The sequence below is a fragment of the Netta rufina genome, assembly GCF_964035555.1.
Source record: "Netta rufina genome assembly, chromosome: 1".
NCBI lineage: Eukaryota > Metazoa > Chordata > Aves > Anseriformes > Anatidae > Netta > Netta rufina.
In genome coordinates, this window is record NC_140123.1 from 14,390,611 (window position 1) to 14,412,377 (window position 21,767).

Consider the following 21,767-nt stretch of genomic DNA (forward strand, 5'->3'; position numbering starts at 1 on the left):
GGGTAATGTGTTTTGGGAAGTGACTGACAATGTGGGTGGAAGACCAAGAGAGCCTTCATATTCTGTTGATGGTGCTGTGAAGATCATCGTGAAGCTTCATGTGAGGTGCAAGATGCCTCACAACCACAACTAATTTATCTATCTATCTATCTATCTATATAATATATATATATATTGCATTGTTCTTGGATGGTTGTATCTGGTTAGATGTAATCATTTAGTTTCTGTGTTTTCTTTTTACATGTGAAGAGTATAGCTGACGTGATCTGTAACTCAGTGGGGTTCAGGCATGGTTGGGCTAGGTGATTGTCAGTCTTATACAAGTAATCCTGCAGGAGCTTTGCCTTGCCTTGTCTCATTCCTTAGTTCATGTCTTCGGTATCCTACAACACTGTCCTTAGGTGTTCACTTTTCAGTGATATGGAAACATTTTTTTAGAAGTATTCTCTTTTCATTTTTTATTGTGTAAGTTGACTGTGGCCTTGACTCAGCGATTCCCTCAAGATGGTGACTTTGCCACCTGTGTCACTTGGATTTCAAGTAATTTAATTCCCCTCTTTTTCATCCAACACCTTAGTAATGTCATCTCAGAAGGTAACAGTAGGCAACTAGCTGCACCTTTTATTGAAAAGATACACATCTGTGGTCCATAACCATCTGAACTTGATTTCTGTTTGTGAATGGAGGAGGTGTTGATGTACTAACCTTGCTCTTGCTTGATTGTAAGGATCTGGAACTTGAATATTCCCTGAGAAAACTGTGGCCATGGAACTGATCTGTAATTTTGGTCCCACAAAAGTTGATTTCATGCCTAACTGGTCATTTAGTGAGTCTTACCTTCTGTCTTCTCTCTTTCTTTTCTGAATGCTTTTGGGAAAGATTTGGAAGAATAATTCATATGCCTTCATTTTCCTTGTGCTGCAAAATTCACACCTTTTTTCCCCCCCTCCTATCTGCATAGCTTCGATTAAATATAGGTTGGCATTGGGGATTTTATTGTATTTCTTTTTAATTAATACTTTGTTGAGTGAGGTGCTGTCTTTTCTCAGGTGTCTTTTGAAAATATTTCTATTGTGAAATAAGAACACTAAATTGTGCATATTCCCCATGCTAATTTTATTTATTTATTTATTTATTTATTTATTTAGCCGGATAGGAATTACCTGTTTCATAATTTAATATAATTACCATTGATAACTTTAGTCACTGGAGCTAGTCAGTCAGAGGATTGTTGTTATAGTTAGTTAAGAGGTTTTAATTAATGGCATTAAGTTCTTTCTTGTATATCTTATTTCTCTGGCTGACCAGGCTTTCCCATGAAATGACAAAGAAAAATGGTCATCCTAAAATGCAGGCTAGTTGTTTGCTTAGTTCATAACAAATTCTAAGAAGAAAGGGGTCAGGAAAAGAATCACTACAGCTCTGATTATGACCTGATGTTACTATTATGTCCAGTAATTAGTTTTTCCACCATTAATAGCTTTTGCACATGTGTGAGTAGGACAGGTCATGTTGACCTTTCTTTGTTTCCTCAACATATTCAACTTGTTAACATTAGAAAGAATCATTAGGTCTTACTTAACATTATAAATGTCACTGGCAGAGAATTGCTTTCAATTTGAGCAATGCCTCAAATATACATTTTTAATAATGAAAAAAATATTTTTAATATTAATAGTCATGTGAGATGTTTGCTTTAATCCCTTCTCCCTTTTCCTGAAATTTGGCCCATCTCAGAAGATGGAAAAGCTAAGAAAGATGTCTTATTCTTAAACTTCTGTGAATATCAGATCTTAATTTTTAAAGTATATGTTGTAAATTAGGTTACAGAAAATAAAGTATTTTAAATGTACTTGTAACGGTAGCTTTCTTTTATATTAACATTCATTAAAGTAGTCTCATGGTGAAAATGTGAGGATCGTCCGCACATGGTGAAAAACTTAAGAGGAGTGGGGAAGGAAAATGGCAAGATAATTCTTTTAAATGAGACAAGCTTAGATATTCAGACACATCAAAAATTATTGGAAACAGACTTTTGGACCAATTTTCTTTTGCAACCACATATGTGCTTTTACATCATCCACATATTTTAAGAGTGTGGGTGGAAAACAAGGATATATTGGTCTTAAATACAGATGAGAGGCCTCTATCATCATCAAATATGTTATACTCACCACCGCTTCCACAATGTTTATACTCAGGAAAACAGTATGAGACAGCTACATATATATGTAAAGCTTGGGAAAGATTATTTTATGCTAAATACCTGCTTGGGAAGATACTGCCTAGCACCTATATTTACATATGGGAAGCTACACAAGTCTGTTTTATAAGTTTATTATTTATGGGAAAAGTCCTACTTAATACTGCATTTACTAATCAGTCCTCCTGGGGTCTTCATGCTCAATGCAGAAATGAACCCTAGAAACACCTGAACCAACAAAATGGTTTTATAACCAAGCATATTTTGGCACCTTTTTTAAGTTAGCTGTAATGTTTAGTCAAATGCAATGTTGGCAAAAACGGCAATGTTTTGTTTTTCAGGATGGGAAGAAGAAGTTTGACAAGGAAAGTGAGAAATATTATTCCATCTTAGAGAAGCACTTAAATTTATCAGCAAAGAAGAAAGAATCTCATTTGCAAGATGTAAGCACTTAACACAGTATTACCTGGTTTCCAGTTTGCACAGAGATCATGATAACAGACGTGTTGTACTTTATTTATGTGAAATATGATAATTTCTTGTACTTACTCTTGCTGTGAATATAAATTCCTGAGTGGGATTAATACAGTCCTAATAACAGTTAAATCTTTTAACAAGGCCATATTCTACATGTCCAACTCTGTATACTTGATGTGACCAAACCAACGTTTATTTATTACAACAACATGAAAGAATTATATTACTAAAATAAAAACATGACTTTTATAAGATATATCTGAACTATTTGAAAGACAAATAATTAATTGTTTGTTGTTTTTTTTTTGTTGTTGTTGTTGTTATTCAGTTTATTGCTCAATGAAATTATGCTTCTGTTTCACATAAATTTTAATTTGAGAGACTGAACTGAGATTATTTTAATACTTTTTGCAGTTCTTTTTCTTCTTTTTCACCTTATTCTGAGATTGCAGCATCATGCTGCAATTGTACCCACAACTTTGGCTTTAAAGAGTTTGTATGCCTAATTCTTATCGTAAAAAAAAAAAGAAAAAAATGAAGACTTCCAGTTTAAAAGGAGGGTTCCAGGGTTTTTCAGTATGCTGGTAGAAGTAATTATGATTCATCTTTGAGACAAATTACAGTATAAGCATAAATTTGATCTCAATGGCACTGTTTTTTCCAGAAGTCGTTAAATTTATTTTGAAGTGGTTACTGTTATCACGGTGACTCTTAAATCATGAGGATTATTTTGCCAATGGAGTTTTCACAGAATATGTGACCATTGGTCACAAATTGTAAATTTTTTTTTCATGTTTACCAGTAACTCTGTGATTTGAATCAAAAGAGGCTTAGTGATTTAAAATTTGCAATAACATTTATAATCCTGAATTACCATAGCTGTGTATGTAATAATCAGTTTAAATAGGACATTAATTATATAGGATGGGTTAATTGTTCCACTCATATATCAAAGTTTTGTATATATAGATTTCACTTTTCCTAAATATCCTGTGTATTGATGAAGAAACAGTTCTGTTGGAGGCTAAGCAGCAGCTGAGAAAAAAATAATTTAATTTTTTACCAGAATGTGGAAAATTGAACTTAAGCAATGATTTACTCTAGAATATAAATAAATAAAATATTTTACTCTTGAGACATGAGAATAATTGCAGCCTAAAAACAGAAACTAAAGTGAAAAGTAATGACTGTGAATCTAATAAACTGTGGTAGAATAACAATGGATTTGGCTCAAGTATATAAACTAATGGAAAATCGGAGTAAATTTTTCCACTGTGTCCTTAAGTGACATTTCTGGATTTAAAATTTCATACTGAGTCTGAGTTTTTTTTTGTTTTTCTGGATACCCCACTTGTAAAGCACATAGCACATACCTTATCATTTTTATCTTCTCCATTTTTATGCAGATAAAAGTGTGCTGAATCACCAACATAGACCTACATATGTCGGTCTACCTAGTACACAACACTATAGCAAATCAGTACCAAAAATGATGACCAGGGAGACTTTTGGGCTGCATTTGTATTGTAAAGAAAAGGATGCCAAGCACCGATTCGTGGCCCAAATTTCAAGTGACAGCTGAAGTGACACCCAGAGCAATCACACCAAAAATAATGCTTTTTTTTTTTTTTTTTTTTTTTAGCCCACTGTTTGTTTTAATTGCTCAGGTTTCTTGGTACTTCATCATACTATGTGGGTTGAAGAGTATTGGGAGGGGCAAGTTTTCCTTCTGTCTTAAGCTGTTTTACATATCTCACTTGGGTGCAATTGAGAGTGCCTTAATTAAGCATCTAAAGTTTGATGGTCTGAACATACTCTGTAGAGAGTGGTTGGCATATGTTCATGTAATTGAAATGTGGTGGATATTTTAAGAGCCTGCAAGACTACTGACACAGCTTACATAGATCAGTAGAGGTTTTTCCCACTAGCATCAAAAAGCAACTTCATAATACTGTCTTTTCACTGCCTGCAGAAATTCATAACAGAGCAGACACTGAATGATGTGGAAAAGTTAGTAAATTCTTGATATTATTTCTCTGAAATCCGTTCCAGAATTAGGCATAAATATAGACCAAAGGCTTCACTCTCCAAGCTTATATGAAGTTCTAGTATACACTTTACTGATATCCTACATCAAAGAAATTATCACTCACTATAACTAGATATCATACAAGTAGAAACTCAAAATTGCATCCATCAAATCCTTTTATTTTTTTTACATGCAGATTGAAGTCATAAAAATATGTGAAAATCCTTTCAGCTTTTGAAACTTTAAAATAACTTTCAAAGTGTTTCTTACAAATCTAAATCCTCAGTATTCACGCAAATTTATCTGCTTCTACAGAAGACATATCCTGGAAATTGTGATTTAGTCCCTGTACACTAGTGCTGATTATGGCCTTAATTTAGGAACCCATCCATACTTGCAATAGCACTAAGCTATCATAAGTATCGTTACAACTACAATCTGCTTAAATGCTGTTCAGAATAGAGATGGATTTAATTAGGTCTTTAAATACTTTCCTGAGTTGAAGCCTGAAAGACCTCATTGCTAATGCCAGATTATACTATTTATTTAAAATTAAATGTGAAAGCTAAGGTCTCTCTCAAGTGCTTATTGACTGCACTTGTGTGAGTGTGAATTGTATCTCAAAGTGGTGGCACCTGGTTCTGTTCAGCTATGTAGCATTGCCTTGGATATTTTTTGTGAAATAAAGCTATTAACAGAGTACGGAAGACAGTACCTGAATGGACTGTATGAATGGTACATGGTAGAATTCATTTGGTGGAAAAGCCCTTGATTCTTGGAATTTTGAGTGTTTGTTTTCTGTTTCATAATATTAGGTTTTGTACTTGATTTCCTGATTTACCTTTTTGTAAGCATGGGAGGGGAATGCTAGTACTGAATCACTTGAAAGATATTGTTTTGAAACCTGTGCTTTGAAGTGGTGCTAGAGCATAGTGCTAGGGAAGTGGATCGATATTGTTAAGGGCTCTGTGCATCCAAATCATGATAGTAGCATGTTCTTAACTAAAGAAGCAATGTTAATTATGTATGATGCTATTGATGACCAAGTCCTGCCTAAAGGAAAACAATGATTTTCTGCATTTGTATAGTTACAAGTACTAAACCTCTTTTTGATATGTTTGCTGTTCTAATATTGTTTTAATATCTGCTCTCAAGGGAGACATCTAGCTCTTCCATTTTTCCCATATTTGTTATTCTTAATGCCAAAAATGAAACAGGGAATTTACAGAAATACATGACTATGCATCAAAAAAAAAAAAAAAGAGCTGAACTGGTTTCACTTGTATGGTTGAAACTTGATAAAGACTCTTTTTGACCCAAGACCAAAAGCTGACAAATAAAGCCCAAAAGGGATTTGCTTGAGAAGATGATTTGTTACTGTAAAGGGAGAATTAAAATGGAATCTGCATCTCTTCTGTAAGGATTATCCTTGTATTATATTGCTTGTCTGTTATGTCCCTCTCTCATGCCTTGTTTAAATTGAGTATAGAAGCCTTTTACTCTTTATCAGCTGATAAGAGTTAATTCCTTAGCTTTGTAGGTGAAAGTCTCTGCTTTGGTCCTGCATCTTCATGCTGGATGGTATTATTGAGGCATTTATTACAAATATTGCCCTGTAGTTATGGCACTGGAAAATTAAAATGTGAAACATAACTGATATATGAGGATAAGGACTTAGACATGTTTGTATTCCCAGAGCATAAGATCCATACTATGAAAAAATGTTGCAAGATTTTGCTGTTAAAGACACTCTCTTTTAGAAGGAAAACAATTTCTTGAGAAGGTATTTGAAACTGAGAAATATGTATGGTTTTGGTGCATGTGATAAACATTTCAATAGAAATATTAATCTTTTGGCCCTCCCTGATTTCTGTCTTGATCTCTTCTTTTTCTAAACATTCCATGTGCTACAGACGAAGTTCCCCGTGCCACCTTTCTTTGTTTCCTTTGTTTCCTTTCAGCCTCTCCTCAAAAGGAGAATGTAAAAGCGCAAAAAGGAAAACAAAACAAACAAACAAAAAACACTGGGGAAGAGTCATGAGGCAAAAATGTATAATGTTGACTTCTTCAGCTTACATTTAGATATTTAAAGTAGGTATTCTATTTTTTCAGGGAAAAAATGAGCACCATAAAGATTGTAAAGTAATCTTATGAAAGATCTGTTTAATTATGGCAATATCCGTTTTTAAAGCAATCATGAGTAAACTAACATCTATATTTTGTTTTGCCTTTTAGGCAGATACACAGATTGACAGAGAACATCAGAACTTCTACGAAGCATCTTTAGAATATGTTTTTAAAATTCAGGAAGTACAAGAGAAAAAGAAATTTGAATTTGTTGAACCTGTAAGTTTTATATTTTGTTCTTGCCAAATTTAGAATGCATTTATTTAAAGCTGGACATTTAATACAAAATATCTATTTTTTGTCTCTTTTTAAAATTGTGATTACAGTTCATTTGTGTATAGAGAAGCATTAGGATCTAGGCTTGGGCATTTTCCATGGTTATTAAAGGTCTATGTAAGAGTATCATATTTACTACGAAGTGAAATGTCAAATGACTTGGAGTGTGCCTAACATTTTAATGGGACAATATGTAATGTTTTGTCTGTGCAACACTTACTGGGTATTTCCTAATGTCATGGTTTCATGGCTGAAATTTTGAGCTAGTTCTTGGATTCATATATTCCGTATAGGCAGCATATATGTTTGTTTTTCCAAATTATACATGAAATAATGTGAAAATTCACTTCTGTAGGATGGGTATATTTCTCTTTTGCTGGTGAAGTCATTTGTCTTTAGTTTACCATCCATAAAAAAGAAAGCATACCTTGACATGCCAAAAAGAGGAAGATTAAGTTATACGCTAAAGTCCGTATTTAGATATGGGATTTCACATCTGGGATTTCCTTCTGGACTGCACCACACCCCCAAGATACCTGCCAGGTTGATCAGAACCAGAAGCAGCTTCAGTACGATGTGCTAGCATATTTCTATGGCATATTATTAGTATTAATACTGTTCATGTCATGGAGGACTAGCTTGCCATTTGCCTTATTTATTAGCACCTGTAGGCCTTGACAGAGAACTTCTAGTGTCATCTGTCCCTTCCTGTTAAGCATTCTGAGCAGAGCAGAACGTCGTTTGTGAAAAAGGAACATGACAAGCATAACTTTTTCTGTCTCCACACCATCTTCTAGCTCCCCTGTAACTAACCAAAGCTGCACTCTTGACTGAAACAGGTTGAATTACATCTCTAACACCCAGTGTCACCAAGTAGAGCTTCTCAGATGCCTTCCTCCTATGAGATGAGAATGTATTGTATAGTGAATGTTTGACATTGATGCAAACTAATGAACCTGAATTCAGCAAGCAGTACTTACAGAAATCCTATCTTTATGGCATGCAGCTGCCAAATCTTAGAGACTAAAACTTTGCTTAGATTCCTAAATAAGAACATTTTTCTACCTGTCACAGATTAATCCAGACTGTCTCTCTCTGTCTCCTTCTGTAAAACTCTCACATCCTGGAAAAATCTAGCAATCTTGACCTAGCTCTGACCCTTGTATAGGAGACTTTATGCTCCTTTAAAGTCGTAGAAACTTGCTGTATTGAGAAGACATGGCACATCAGGAAATATTGTTGTGCAATTCTGTGTAGTAAAAATAGGGCATCTTTCATCCTATGTGCTAGACAGAGAGGAAGAAATAAATTTAATTCTGTATATTATAGCTGGAGATACGGAGTTTTATTCTTTTGACCAAGAGCTGTCCCCACAATATGTCAGCCACCACAGCAGCAGCTATCAGTTACCAAAATGAAAGAGAGATTTATTAGTGCATCAGTGCTGATACTGAGCAGACAAGCAGGGGAGGTTGCTGGTTGACTCTGTGTTGTGGACCTGGGTATTTTTGTCACCAGATGTATGCATCCAGTAGGTAAAATTTACTTAGAGTAGATCAGTTGCCATCCTGTGTTTGATCAATAGGCTGTTTAGTCCAGTGAGCTGTTTGTTATACACAGGCCGTTACTTGATGTCCCAGAGGAAGGTACAGGAAAAACTGTGGTGACTGAGTACTGATAGCCCTTGTGGGAAGTATCTTCTGGCTCTAGTGTATATTCATTATAATCAAACTGAATATAAATAGAGCTTAAGTTCTAACATCAGTTATAAAACTCTGAATTTCCAAAATTCCTACTTTTTTTGTTCCTAGTCTGTTTCATACAAAGTTTTGGAATAAAAAACATTTACTAAAACCCACAAGGCAAAGTATGCCAAGTGAAATATACTGCACATCAGTAATACTATGGGATGAAGGAAAAAAAAAACGTCTTCAAAATCGACTTTGTAAAAATGCCTGGTGATGTATGAAGTATGAGCATGTGCACCTAGATGCAAGCAGATAAAGACAGAGCCTAACGCTTTAAAATCTGCCATCAAAAGAATTACCATATTACTCATTTTCCTCTGGGTGCTCTAAAGATGTTCAGATGTTAGAAGAAACCAGGTTGTGTGTATATAACAGGCATTCCTCCTCGTGAGCTCAGCTGGTTGTGGGGCATTCTGATGCAGGTGCTGCTTAGGTCTGATTTGTCAGCGCAGTGTCATGTCTCAATATAATTCTCAGTCTGACATACTACTAGTAGACTCTTTGAAGGTTTGAAGGGAGTCTTAACAACATAAAAAATGGCATTAGTGTGGTAAAAGAGGAAAGTATAATGCCCATGTGGAATAGGGGCAAGTTTGTCATATGAGAATAGAATTTGAAATTATCTGCTGGAGCTTCTTCCAGCATCTTCAGTTTGTCTGTGCCCAAAGATGAGGATCCCCTGGGAAATAGACGGGGAGAGGTAGCCCAGCAAAAATTGCCAGGTGCACAGGACAATAGATTTCGGTGAGTGGAAAATGTTTCTTCCCGGAGGGCAGCAGGGAAGGACTGTGAGGCACAAGATGTTAGTAATTCGTACTCTGCATAGAGGATAGTGGCATTTAGTGTAGGCTTCTGCAGCTGGTCGTCAGGCTCTGGATTTCTCTGCTCTTCTGTGCCTCTTGGAGTGCTGATGTGCCTGAAGATGCTGTTGATGTCCATGAGAGTATGAGTAACAGGTGGCCGCCTCTTTGTGACCCTCCTAGGTTTTGAGTTCTTTTCAAAGAAAAGAATAAGCTTTTCATACAGGTCATGAATTTAAACTTTTTCTTATGCAAAAACAAATTACTGTTAAAATTTACCTTGCAGTTAAAAAAAAACAAACAAACAAAAGAAATGGCAATAATCTCTGCTCCTGGCCTTGCCTGTGTGGGCCCAGAGAAGGTCATCAGAAACAGTGAAGCTTTCTGAGGATGTTGTGCTTGAAAGGGAAATAAAACCTCCTACCCAGAGCTCCACTCTGCCCCTCAGTGATGCCAGGGCCTTCCTGGCCTGCAGGAATTAGGGCACAGAGTTCATACTCAGTGAGCTGAAATGTGACGGGTGGTCCGTTAACCGTCACAAAAGCCCAGGAGTGTTTATTTAAAGGGGGGGAAAAAAAAAAAAAAAAAAAAACACACACAAAAAACTGCCAGTAATTGCATGCAGTTCATCGGACTTCACTTTTTAGTCCAAAGAGACGATGGATGTTAAACGCAATTTCTCCTTTCTTGGATTTTCTACGTTATTAACTGCATTTACTTCAATCTGATGGAGAAGTACCTTCTGGTGCTATTTACTTATAAATAAAATGAAACTGAGGAGACAGGGACTTTTTGGCTGATGTGCTGCAGGCCAAAGGTTAAATTCCTTTCCTATCCGAAACCTAAGCACAGTCTCCTTCCTGTGAGAATGAAATGACCAGGCAGTCTTGAGGTCACCAGCTCTACATAAAAATAAATAAAGTCTCAAGAAGTAGCTGGATTTTGTTTCAGGTTCTGTGTTGAAATCCTCACAGCCCTTGGATAGTGAGTAGCGTTGTGTTACTGAGCTCAGTCCTTGCTTGTTGACGTGACCGATTAGGTTCTCAGAACGAGGTAACTAAAAGGTACATGCTGCTTGTCAAACTGATGATATGAACATTACATGTGATGTTTGGTGAAATCAGTCAGCTCTTAATATGTGAAGATTACCTTGAAATATATTGGTGAGGGAAAAAAAAAAAAAAAAAAAAAAAAAAAAAAAACAGAAGAAGAAGGGCTGTTTTTCTTTTCCAGTCTTTAAAATAAATCCCTTTAAAATTATGAGCCTAGACTTAGCAACAGTGCCTCCTATAACATCAGCAGGAAGAAAACGTCACTGTGAGTACAAGCCTGGGACAAAAGTCCTTGGCTTTTAGATCTCCTCCATGCAATGCTATGGCTATGCCTGTGGTGATGGAAATGGTTAGGAAAATACCCCACAGCATAGGCACTAGGTGCTTTCTGTCCCCCTGTTCTTCCACCACTAGTGGAACATAAGTAGGAGCAAATACAATCCTCAGTATCAGTTGTTTCAACAGAACTTGAATAAACTGGAGTAGGACTTGCATAAAACAAGCACGTTTTTACTTTTCTTTTATTATTCCTCTTTTTCGAAGTGCTCAGAGAGTATTTGACCAGGAGATTCTCAAGGCCAGACCCTCTGCAATGCACAACTGCCAGAATAGCTGAACAGGACTTTCACTAAAATACATCATGATTTTTCTGTGGTGGTGTTGTTTTTGTTGTTGTTTTTTCCTCTGGTTGTTTTGTTTTGTTTTTTCTTTTTCTTTCTAATAAATTCATCTTTGCTGCCATCTAGTGCTAAATCTTTTCTTTCCCAGTATTTTCCCATGCACTCAGTAAAAGCTGTTTGTAGAATGGAAGCTGGTTTTCTTTCAGTATTCAAGATGAAATTTAAACAGTTTGTAGTTATGTTCTTCAGAAATGCGTTTTAAAATGATCTTTAAAATTCAGGTATCAGCTGACATGCTGCATCTTTCTACCACTAGCTCTTTTACTAAAATTTTAGTGTGCCTAAACAGCCTGCTCTGGCTGCAGTTTTGGTGGGGGCTCACAGTACTCCTGCAGTTCTGGTAAAAGGGATGGTTAGCACTGAACTCATAATTACACATCAAGTTAATCCCCTTCATTTTTTACTGAAACAAGTTTGAGTAAGCACAGGAATAATCATGCAGCTGTATCTGAAGGGGCTGTGATTGGGTACATGATGACTAACTGGATCTGGACTATGAGCAGGGGCTTTGCACAGCTGGAGTCAGAGCAGAGTTTTAATTATAATTTATTATTTGTTTTAGACTTTATTCATAAAAAATGAAAATAGTTTTTCTTTTTAAAGAGTTAGAATTACATTATAAACCTTAAAGTTATAGAACTTCTTATAACAGTTTACATAATAGGAGCTTTTTAAGATAAATTGTCATATTTGGACCTTCCTCGGAACGACTTGAGTAACAAGTAAGGGACTTTCAGGACCAGTCATTAGCTGAGATAATGCTTTCTGCTGGGCAGATGGTCATTTAAATTTGAGATGATTTATCCAAGATGTGGAGCTTTCTGCTGGGTTGCCTATGTTGTTTCTTTGGTAGTGGGTTGTGGTTCAGGACCTCACACCCATTGTAGAGGACCATTGGCTTTTATGCCCAAGGATTTTCTCAGTTCTTCAGGCTCTGTGATGCCATAGTTTTATCTCATCCTACAGTATCAGTAAAAAACAAGGGGGAAGTCCTTCACCCATCCATGCCTTCACACTTTTATTTATGCAGTACTGATGGTCTGTAAACCAAAAGCTGTTTTAACTTTCTAATGCAGCAGAAGAACTGGCTTTCTGAGTCAGAGGTACACTCACTGTAGGGCTCAGTGACCAGGGATGGAAGGGATGTGAGGGGCACATGATGAAGCCGAGTGGGGAAAGAGAGAAGGGAATGGAATGGGAGAGTAAGATTTTGGTCCAGTAGCAGCAAATCATCATTTTAGCTCCTCTGCCCAGTGACCTATGTCCTTCATCTCTCATCCATCAAGCTGCTGCAGTTTCCATGTTAAAGTGTGTTAAATGTCTTGCTGTGCTGGGGGATTGATGGGGCTCTGAAATTGCAAAACATTATTTTAGCTATTCTATTGAAATACAAATGTTTCATTAGTGTTAATCTCAGTGAGGAAACAACGCGGAGGGCTACTGAACAAGGGTCATGGAGTGATGTGATAGGGAGGAATCACAAAATCAGTGATGTTATGTGATATCAACGACCTTGAGAGGGGTCACCTCCAGCACTTGCAGGTTAGTAAGGAAATGCCTACAAGGCAGCATTATGGAGAAATCCACCAAACATCTTCTGGGAACACAACATGCCAGATACCTCTCTTAAGTGCCTGTACACTAACATAGTGTGAGAAATAACAATAAGTTAGAGAGCTGTGTGCACTTGCAGGGCTATGATCTTATTGGCATCATGGAGACATGGTGGGATGGCTCCCATGGCTAGAGTGTTGGAATGGAAGGACACAGACTCTTTAAGAAGGACAGGCTGGGGAGATGAGGAGGGGGCATCTCCCTCTATGTCAATGAGCACCTTGAGTGCCTGCAGCTCTGCCTGGGGATGGATGATGACCTGACTGAGAGTTTATGGTAAGGATTAAAGAGAAGACAGGGCTAGGTGACGTTATAGCGGGAGTCTGCTACAGGCCACCTGACCAGGAAGAACAAGCTGGTAAGGCCCCCTGCAGACATACAGGAACAACCTCACATTCACAAGCCCTGGTCCTCATGGAGGACTTCAACCATGCTGACATCTGCTGGAGGGAAAAGCAGGGCATAAGCAATCCAAGACATTCATGGAATATGTTGTTGCTAACTTCCTTCTCCAAGTGACAAGGGAAGCCAACAAAGAGAGGTGCTATGCTGGATCTCGTTCTTACCATCGAGAAAGAGATGGTGGGAAATGTGGAGATCAAAGACAGCCTTGGCTGCAGTGTCTGTGAAACGCTGAAATTCTAGATCCTTAGGGTAGTAAAGAGGGCACACGGCAAGCTCACAATCCTGGACATCAGGAGAGCAGGCTCTGTCCTTTTCAAGGATCTGCTTGGCAGAACACCATGGGACAAAGTCTTGGAGGGAAGAGGGATCTAAGAAAGCTGGTTAATATTCAAGGATCACCTTCTTTGAGCTCAGGAGCAATGCATCCCAACAAGAAGGAAGTCAGGCAAAAATGCCAGGTCTGCGTGGATGGCCAAACTCAAATGCAAGAAGAAAGTCTTCAGAGGGTGGAAGCCAGGACAGGTAACCTGGGTGGAATACAGAGATGTTGTCCAAGCAGCCAGGGAAGTAGTTAGGAAAGCTATAGCACAGATAGAATTGATTCTGGACAAGGACACCAAGGACAACAAGAAGGCCTTCTACAAGTACCTCAGTGACGAAAGGAAGACTAGGGAAAATGTGGGCCCTCTACTGAAGGAACACAGAAAACTTGGTTACCTGGGTCAGTGAAAAGGCTAAGGTACTGAATGCCTTTGCTTCAGTCTTTACCAGCAAGACTGGCCTTCAGGCATCCCAGGTTCCAGAAGCCAGGCTGAATGGCTGGAGCAAACACGATTCATCTTTGGTGGAAGAGGATCAGGTGAGGGAACACTTGAGCACACTGGACATTCACAAGTCCACGGGCCCTGATAGGATGCACATACTAGAGCTGAGGAAGCTGACAGATGTGATTGTGAGGACACTTTCTATAATCTTTTCTCAGTCATGGCAAGTAGAAGAAGTGACCAAAAGAATGGAGGAAAGTAAATGTCACTCCTATCTTCATGGAATCATAGATAATCATAGAATCATTAGGGTTGGAAAAGACTTTCAAGATCATCTGGTCCAACCGTTGTGGATATTGTCTTCCTGGGCTTCAGGAAGGCCTTTGACAATGTCCCGCTTGGTAGACACCAAGTTAAGTTAGCAGTGTGCCCTTTCTGCTAAGGCTAATGGCATTTTTGGCTGAATTAGGCAAAGTATCACCAGCAGGTTAAGAGAGCTGATCCTCCCCCTCTGCAGTGCCCAGTGCCAGGACATGAGGTTATGGGCACAAACTAGAACACAGGAGGTTCCTTCTGAACATCAGGAAGCACTTCTTTACTGTGCAGGTGACGGAGCACTGGCACAGGTTGCCGAGAGAGGCTATGGGGTCTCGTTGGAGATCTTTAAAAGCTGCCTGGACACGGTCCTGGGCAGCTCTTGGTGTCCCTGCTTGAGGGGGTTGGACCAGATGGACCCAGAAGTCCCTTCCTACCTCAACAGTTCTGTGATTCTGTCAATAGAAAAGAGGGAGGCAGAACAACTTAATTACGTTTCTGCAAGTAAGGATGAGTGTAAATTTAAAGAAAATACAAACTTTTTAAAAGACTCATTTTTTAAGCTTTTACATTTACAATAATTCATGGCACTGGTAACTCAAAGAAAAGTGCATTAAATACGAACGATGGGATTTTTGTTGCCTGAGTCTAGGCTACTTCAGTAGTTGGTAGAGAGAGGCAAATGTGTCTGTTGGATCTTTCATCCTATCCTGAGAAAGAAGTCTGAGGAAGGAATCAGTAGTATGCTTTAGAATACCTGTGGTTTTTTACTGGTTTAAGAGACAGCCTAGACTATCTGTTACTTAGCTGAGATGATTAGCTTTGCAATGGCTGTAATATAATCAGATAAATCTATCCTGTTTATTAAAGCTTTTGTTACTGTACATCAAAGTTAATAGCTCATTTTTTTAATTTTTTTTCTTTACTTGGATGTATGTAAGCTAAATTTATATATAAAGGGAAACATTCCATAATAAAAAATTAAATGCTTGTTATTTAATAGTAGGTAAGACAACTTTATGCGAAGTATATTTCTTTTAAATTTAGAACAGAATAAGTAAGTTAGAATTATTAACTTACAGTTCTATAAACTTAAAGTTAAGTTTTAAAAGTTTGAAACTTTAAAAAAAATATTAAAACTTTAAAAAAAAAAAAGTTTTAAACTTTTAAAACTTAATAGATGGTAGGAATGCATTCACTCAACCACTAAAATAAGCCTTCTGAAAATATAGTTGCACTTTTTACTACTTAAGCATTATTTTAGAACAAACTTCAAAAAGAATTTTCAGCTGGATAGTACAGACTTCAGCTGTTCTGTTGGAGTCAGTTGCAGACATACCAGATAGAATTCACATTTTGGTCAGAGCAGGAAGAAATAGTCTGGACTTCTTGTGTTGTATTAAGCTGTCCAAAACTTATCTTCAAAGTCTCATTTGTGAAAAATAGGTCATAGCCCATTCAATTACTATGAAGAAAATGAAAAAATATTTCTAAGAGTAATAGAAGAAAAAAACCTTGAACTCTGAAACTATGAGCTTGGAAAATTCACACCATCAGCTGAAATATTGGACAAAATGACTGGGATTGTGAATTAAATTATTATAGAAATGACAACTGCATGAGGCAAAAGCCTTTTTAACAACTCTCTTTCTTAAGGTCTGACCACTGTTTTCTTGCTCAGCAAACCATTGCTATTGCAAGTAATGAAAGCTCAGAGTGTTCTAGGAGCTAAAACATGGGATGTTTTTGCTGAAGGTTTGCCATCTTTTGCTCCAGAAAACAACTGATAATCAGCTGTCCTAAGTTTTTGCTTTCTAATATAAACTAATTTTTCACTATCATTGGCAGTACCTATATCTTATTTGTAAGTTAGTGTATGTCCTGTTATCACTGTGTTATTTAGCATAAAGAGCATGTTAAAAATCTGTAATGCTATTCAATTTTACCTTTTCAGCTCTTGGCTTTTCTTCAAGGATTATTTACATTTTACCATGAAGGATATGAACTGGCTCAGGAGTTTGCACCATACAAGCAGCAGCTGCAGTTCAATTTGCAGAATGTAAGGATAGTTTGTATTTACATCATTTTATTTACTAAATTAATTTCAGGATACTAAAGTAGCCTCATATAGCACTTTTTTTTTTTACTGTAAATATGATGAAGTTTTAATGAGCTGAAATCAAATTAATATATGATATAATTGATTAATATATGATATAATTGATTTTTTGCTAAGGTTAATGTAGTGAAGATGCTGGTCATCAAAGAACTCTGGAAAATTCAATCTTCATGTAGTTAATTTGTGATTTGCAGGTCAAAATTTTGGGTGTGAAAACCAGAAAAGCAGAACAGTCAAGTTTCAATTTAAAAAATTAAATAAATAAAAAACATAAGATTAGTTCATATAGGTTTAAATGTGTACATTTGCTTGAGAGTGGGGCCTGACTTTTGGACTAAATATCCCAGAAATGCTTCAGCTGGTACAGAATGATGCTGTTTGTTTCTTGAAGATTGCGGATTGCCATGAAAAGCTTGTCCTACTGTCCAGTAGCTTCCCACTGTGCATAAAGAAAGCTCAGGAAGTCGTGCTCTCACTATGCTCTGGATTTACGTTGTTTTCCTTGGAGGAAGACCTTCCTCCATGGCGAGCAGCTCTTGTGAGCATGAAGTTCCACTGAAAGAAAAGATCTGCTGTAGAGTGCTCACGATTGAACAGGTGAATCTTTTACTGGAGATTGGTCTGAATTTGGGAGTAAGATTAATCATGCCCAAAAATTCTGTAGCTTTTAGGAATAACAAAAAAAAAAACACTCATACTTTCATACTTTTTCACGCATCATAACTACTTCATACAGCCGTATAATTATTTGGCTATGTACATTTTTCATGAAAAGTATCTTCAAAGTAAAGATGAAATGAAAATAAGTGTGAAGAGATGTCATTAGATGACTCCAAGTGCTATTTTTTGGGGAGTGGCTCCATTTCTTTTCCATTTCAGTCTTTCAAGAAAACATATCTAACAATTCTGTGTAGCTGCTCTGGAGTCAGAGAAGCTACAAAGTTGAGAACATCTGACATCAGCTTCTGTGGATAGCACCTTAGCTTTTGTGCTTAGAAAGTAGGAAACAGGTCTGGCAGTGCATGCACACCTCAATGTGTCCAGATCATCTGCTGGCCCCTGTGGGTTACTGGAAGATAAAACAATGACGTTTTCCCTCTAGCATCTTGCTGTTGCAGAGGTATATTGCAGAGGTATGTTTGCTTAGCGTTGGAAGACAGTACTGCCTTAGTACACTGTTAATGTAAATCTGTATTCTCTATTCCAGGTTTCACTGCAGTTCTCTGTAGTCCTTTCCCTTTTACAGCTGTTGTTGGCATGTAGGTGTAGATCCCATTTAAACTGCTTCTTGAGGAAATCAGACAAAACCTCCTAGTTGATTGACCTTTTCCTCTGCGATCAAAATGTAAATGTTCTCTGACTGTAGAGCCTCTCAGCCTCTTCCCCTTTCAAACTAGATTATGTATTTGCTACATTTCTTTCACTGCTGAGACTCTATGATAAAGGCACAAGGGGTCAGTGTTGTTGCACAGCTCAGTTTCAGTGAAAAATGTGCTTCAGTTCAGAGACTGATTTATTTTAATGTGACAAGTCCTGATAGGAGCATTAGTCCACAGCACAGACCATAACTGGCATCGTAAGTCCATATGTCAGTATGTTCTATGCAGTAGAAATGAAATTATTAAAGGATTTTTTTTTCAATTTCAATGTTAATTAAGAAATAGGTAAACAGATTATCTTGTTAAATAGTATTTAAGTACAACTTCAATGTGTAAATAGGCTGCAGAGGTAGTGGGAAATGTAAAGTTGAGCAGTAGGAGCAACCTATTATAATATTTTTAAAATATATTTATACATGAGACAAACATATGTATATAAAAACTGACCTACAGTATATTGCTTACCAATATTACACAGAAGTTTGGATTCTGGCTCCAGATCTAGGTCCACACCTGCATTTTGTCAGATGGGCTATCTATTGACTTGTCACTCAGCATCACCCAACCTCATAATGATGAGCTCTATTTTTTGGAGGGAGAGACAAAAACACTGAGGAGAGTATTCAGGGAAAATTGTGTTCAGGCTGGCTATTGTAGCTGTCAGAGGTACCCCTCTCCATTGCACTGGGTGTTATGGTCTTGCAGAATTGTTGAATTCTGCTTCTGTTCATAAAATCTTCCTATGGATTAGAGTAGCAGCAGTAAAAACAGAAGGAGGAGCAGAGGAGTGGCAGACCCTGCCCAGCTATTAACATGTCTACTGTGTCTTCGTACAACCTGATGTCATCTTCACTGTGACATCTGTGACACAGAATGTCCCACAAAATGAGGGGAAGTATTCACCAGTATATAAAATCCAAACAATATCTTCCTGATTAATTGGGAGTAGATTCCATAAGACAACTTTGCAAAATGATTTTGCAAAAGCATCACAAAGATTTATTCTGTTGCCTGTAGTAACAAAGTGTTCAACATCTCCTATATCAGTAGCAATCTATCAAATCTCTGGCACTTCATAATAATTCTCCTCTCCTACACCATGTTAGGTGTGTAGAGGGAAATCCTGGCCCCAGTGAATTCAACAGGAAAAAAATGTTAATTTACATGCACACTAGTAAATATGAATTACCCATTTTTGTATTTGCTCAGCCAGCTGCCTGGTAACATGCACAATATTTAGGGAATAGACAGTGTTTCCAGGCTTGTGGCACACTTGTGCCACTTGTGACTTGTTTTTTACCTAACATAATTATATTAATCTTAATTGAGGTTTACACAGTTCTGTCAAAAATTGTTAATGACAGTGCTCTGACTACCCTGAGTGTCAGCAGCCATGGTATTACTGCAGGTGTGGATACACGGTCTTCTGAAGCGTACTGCTTCCATGTGTGAGGCTGCAAATGTCTAGAGGCATTAGCCTTGCATTAAGCCAAACCAGTACTTTGTTCTGAACTGTACTTTTAGTGGTTCAGTGAAGCTTGGGGTTACGCTATCAGCACCTTCTAGTTTAGCCTGTCTTTTGTCTCGAGTACACACAGAAAAAGAATGCATCTCTCTGCAAAATACTGCGTAAGTAAACATGAAGAGACAAAATGGCATCCTTTCTGTGGTTAGCTACCTGCAGACTTATGTGCTTAAACTGAGTTCTTCGTTGCTGTGTTTTTCCCAGGCTTCTCGAGCAACAAATAATATTATTCTTGCACCCATTTTCCTTTTATGTCTACCGTAAACACTTCTGTTGTTCTCCATTTGAAGCAATCTCACTCCTTGTCATTATGAGTAATTAGTTCTTCATTTAATCATTGTTTTTGTGCTTGCATGAAATTATGTGGATTGATTTTTTTGTTTGTTTTTTTTTGGGGTGTTAGACCCGGAATAACTTTGAAAGCACAAGGCAGGAAGTGGAGAGACTCATGCAAAGAATGAAGTCCGCCAACCAGGATTACAGACCACCAAGTCAATGGACAATGGAGGGCTATCTCTACGTGCAGGAAAAACGTGAGTAAAGCAGATGTACCATTTAATTTGATTTGAAAGACACAGCAATGCTGAGGAAGGCACAACGAGGATGAGATAATGATTTAGTTAGGATAAAGCAACAGCTCTGTGTTTGAATGTCTGCAGACCTCTCCTATTTTTGCTTCCCGAAAGAAAGGTTCAAAGAAAAAGAAGTGTTTGACACTTCAAAAAGCACTCAGAGTAGCTAAGGCTACTGACCCACCTGTAAGCATCTCGTCTCCTGCTTCCTGGGTCTTTGTGGGTAGGTCTCTGCTTGGGTAGGTAACCCCAAGTTACTGGCAGTAACTTGGCAGTAAATTTGTCAAAGTCCCCTTGCGCACAGCTCTGTCTGGCTGCCTTTCTCCTTACTGCAGAACTACAAGCACTTAGGTCTCTGCTGTAGCTCCACCCTGCCAAACCCTTCTGTCTCTTCAGCTTTCTCTGCCTGAACAAGCTCTATAGTTCACAGAATCACAGAATTTCTAGGTTGGAAGAGACCTCAAGAACATCGAGTCCAACCTCTGACCTAACGCTAACAGTCCCCACTAAACCATATCCCTAAGCTCTACATCTAAATGTCTTGTAAAGACTTCCAGGGATGGTGACTCCACCACTTCCCTGGGCAGCCCATTCCAATGTCTAACAACCCTTTCGGTAAAGAAGTTCTTCCTAACATCTAACCTAAAACTCCCCTGGCGCAACTTAAGCCCATTCCCCCTCGTCCTGTCACCAGGCACGTGGGAGAACAGGCCAACCCCCACCTCACTACAGCCTCCTTTAAGGTATCTGTAAAGAGCAATAAGGTCGCCCCTGAGCCTCCTCTTCTCCAGGCTGAACAAGCCCAGCTCCCTCAGCCGCTCCTCGTAGGACTTGTTCTCCAGGCCCCTCACCAGGGGCCTTCGTCGCCCTTCTCTGGACCCGCTCAAGCACCTCCATGTCCTTCTTGTAGCGAGGGGCCCAAAACTGAACACAGTACTCGAGGTGAGGCCTCACCAGAGCCGAGTACAGGGGGACGATCACCTCCCTAGCCCTGCTGGTCACACTGTTTCTGATACAAGCCAGGATGCCGTTGGCCTTCTTGGCCACCTGAGCACACTGCTGGCTCATATTCAGCCGACTATCCACCATCACTCCCAGGTCCTTCTCTGCCTGGCAGCTCTCCAACCACTCATCTCCCAGCCTGTAGCTCTGCTTGGGGTTATTGCGCCCCAGGTGCAGGACCCGGCACTTGGCCTTGTTGAACTTCATGCAGTTGACCTCAGCCCATCGGTGCAGCCTATCCAGATCCTCCTGCAGAGCTTTCCTACCCTCGAGCAGATCGACACACGCTCATAGCTTGGTGTCATCTGCAAACTTACTGAGGATGCACTCAATGCCTTCGTCCAGATCATCGATGAAGATATTAAAGAGGACCGGCCCCAGCACCGAGCCCTGGGGGATGCCACTAGTGACTGGCCTCCAACTGGACTTGACTCCATTTACCACGACTCTTTGGGCCCGGCTATCCAGCCAGTTTCTAACCCAACGAAGCGTGCGCCAGTCCAAGTCAAGAGCAGCCAGTTTCTTGAGGAGAATGCTGTGGGAGACGGTGTCAAAAGCCTTGCTGAAGTCAAGGTAGACCACATCCACAGCCTTTCCCTCGTCCACCCAGCGCGTCACTTTGTCATAGAAGGAGACGTGGCAAGAACAACCTCCACCTTTTACCTGTCATCTCTACTGAC

General features: G+C 38.5%; 1 protein-coding gene across 1 annotated transcript in view; it reads left to right on the forward strand.

Annotated features, from left to right (window-relative positions):
- ARHGAP42 (Rho GTPase activating protein 42) overlaps positions 1–21,767 on the forward strand; it is a gene marked incomplete at its 5' end in the record, with an annotated part of 167,599 nt that overhangs the window by 109,843 nt on the left and 35,989 nt on the right. Inside the window, 4 exons of the mRNA XM_084292979.1 lie at positions 2,545–2,646; positions 6,945–7,055; positions 16,445–16,549; positions 19,917–20,046. Coding sequence (XP_084149105.1) covers positions 2,545–2,646; positions 6,945–7,055; positions 16,445–16,549; positions 19,917–20,046 — 448 coding nt within the window. The remainder of the gene's footprint in view (positions 1–2,544; positions 2,647–6,944; positions 7,056–16,444; positions 16,550–19,916; positions 20,047–21,767) is intronic.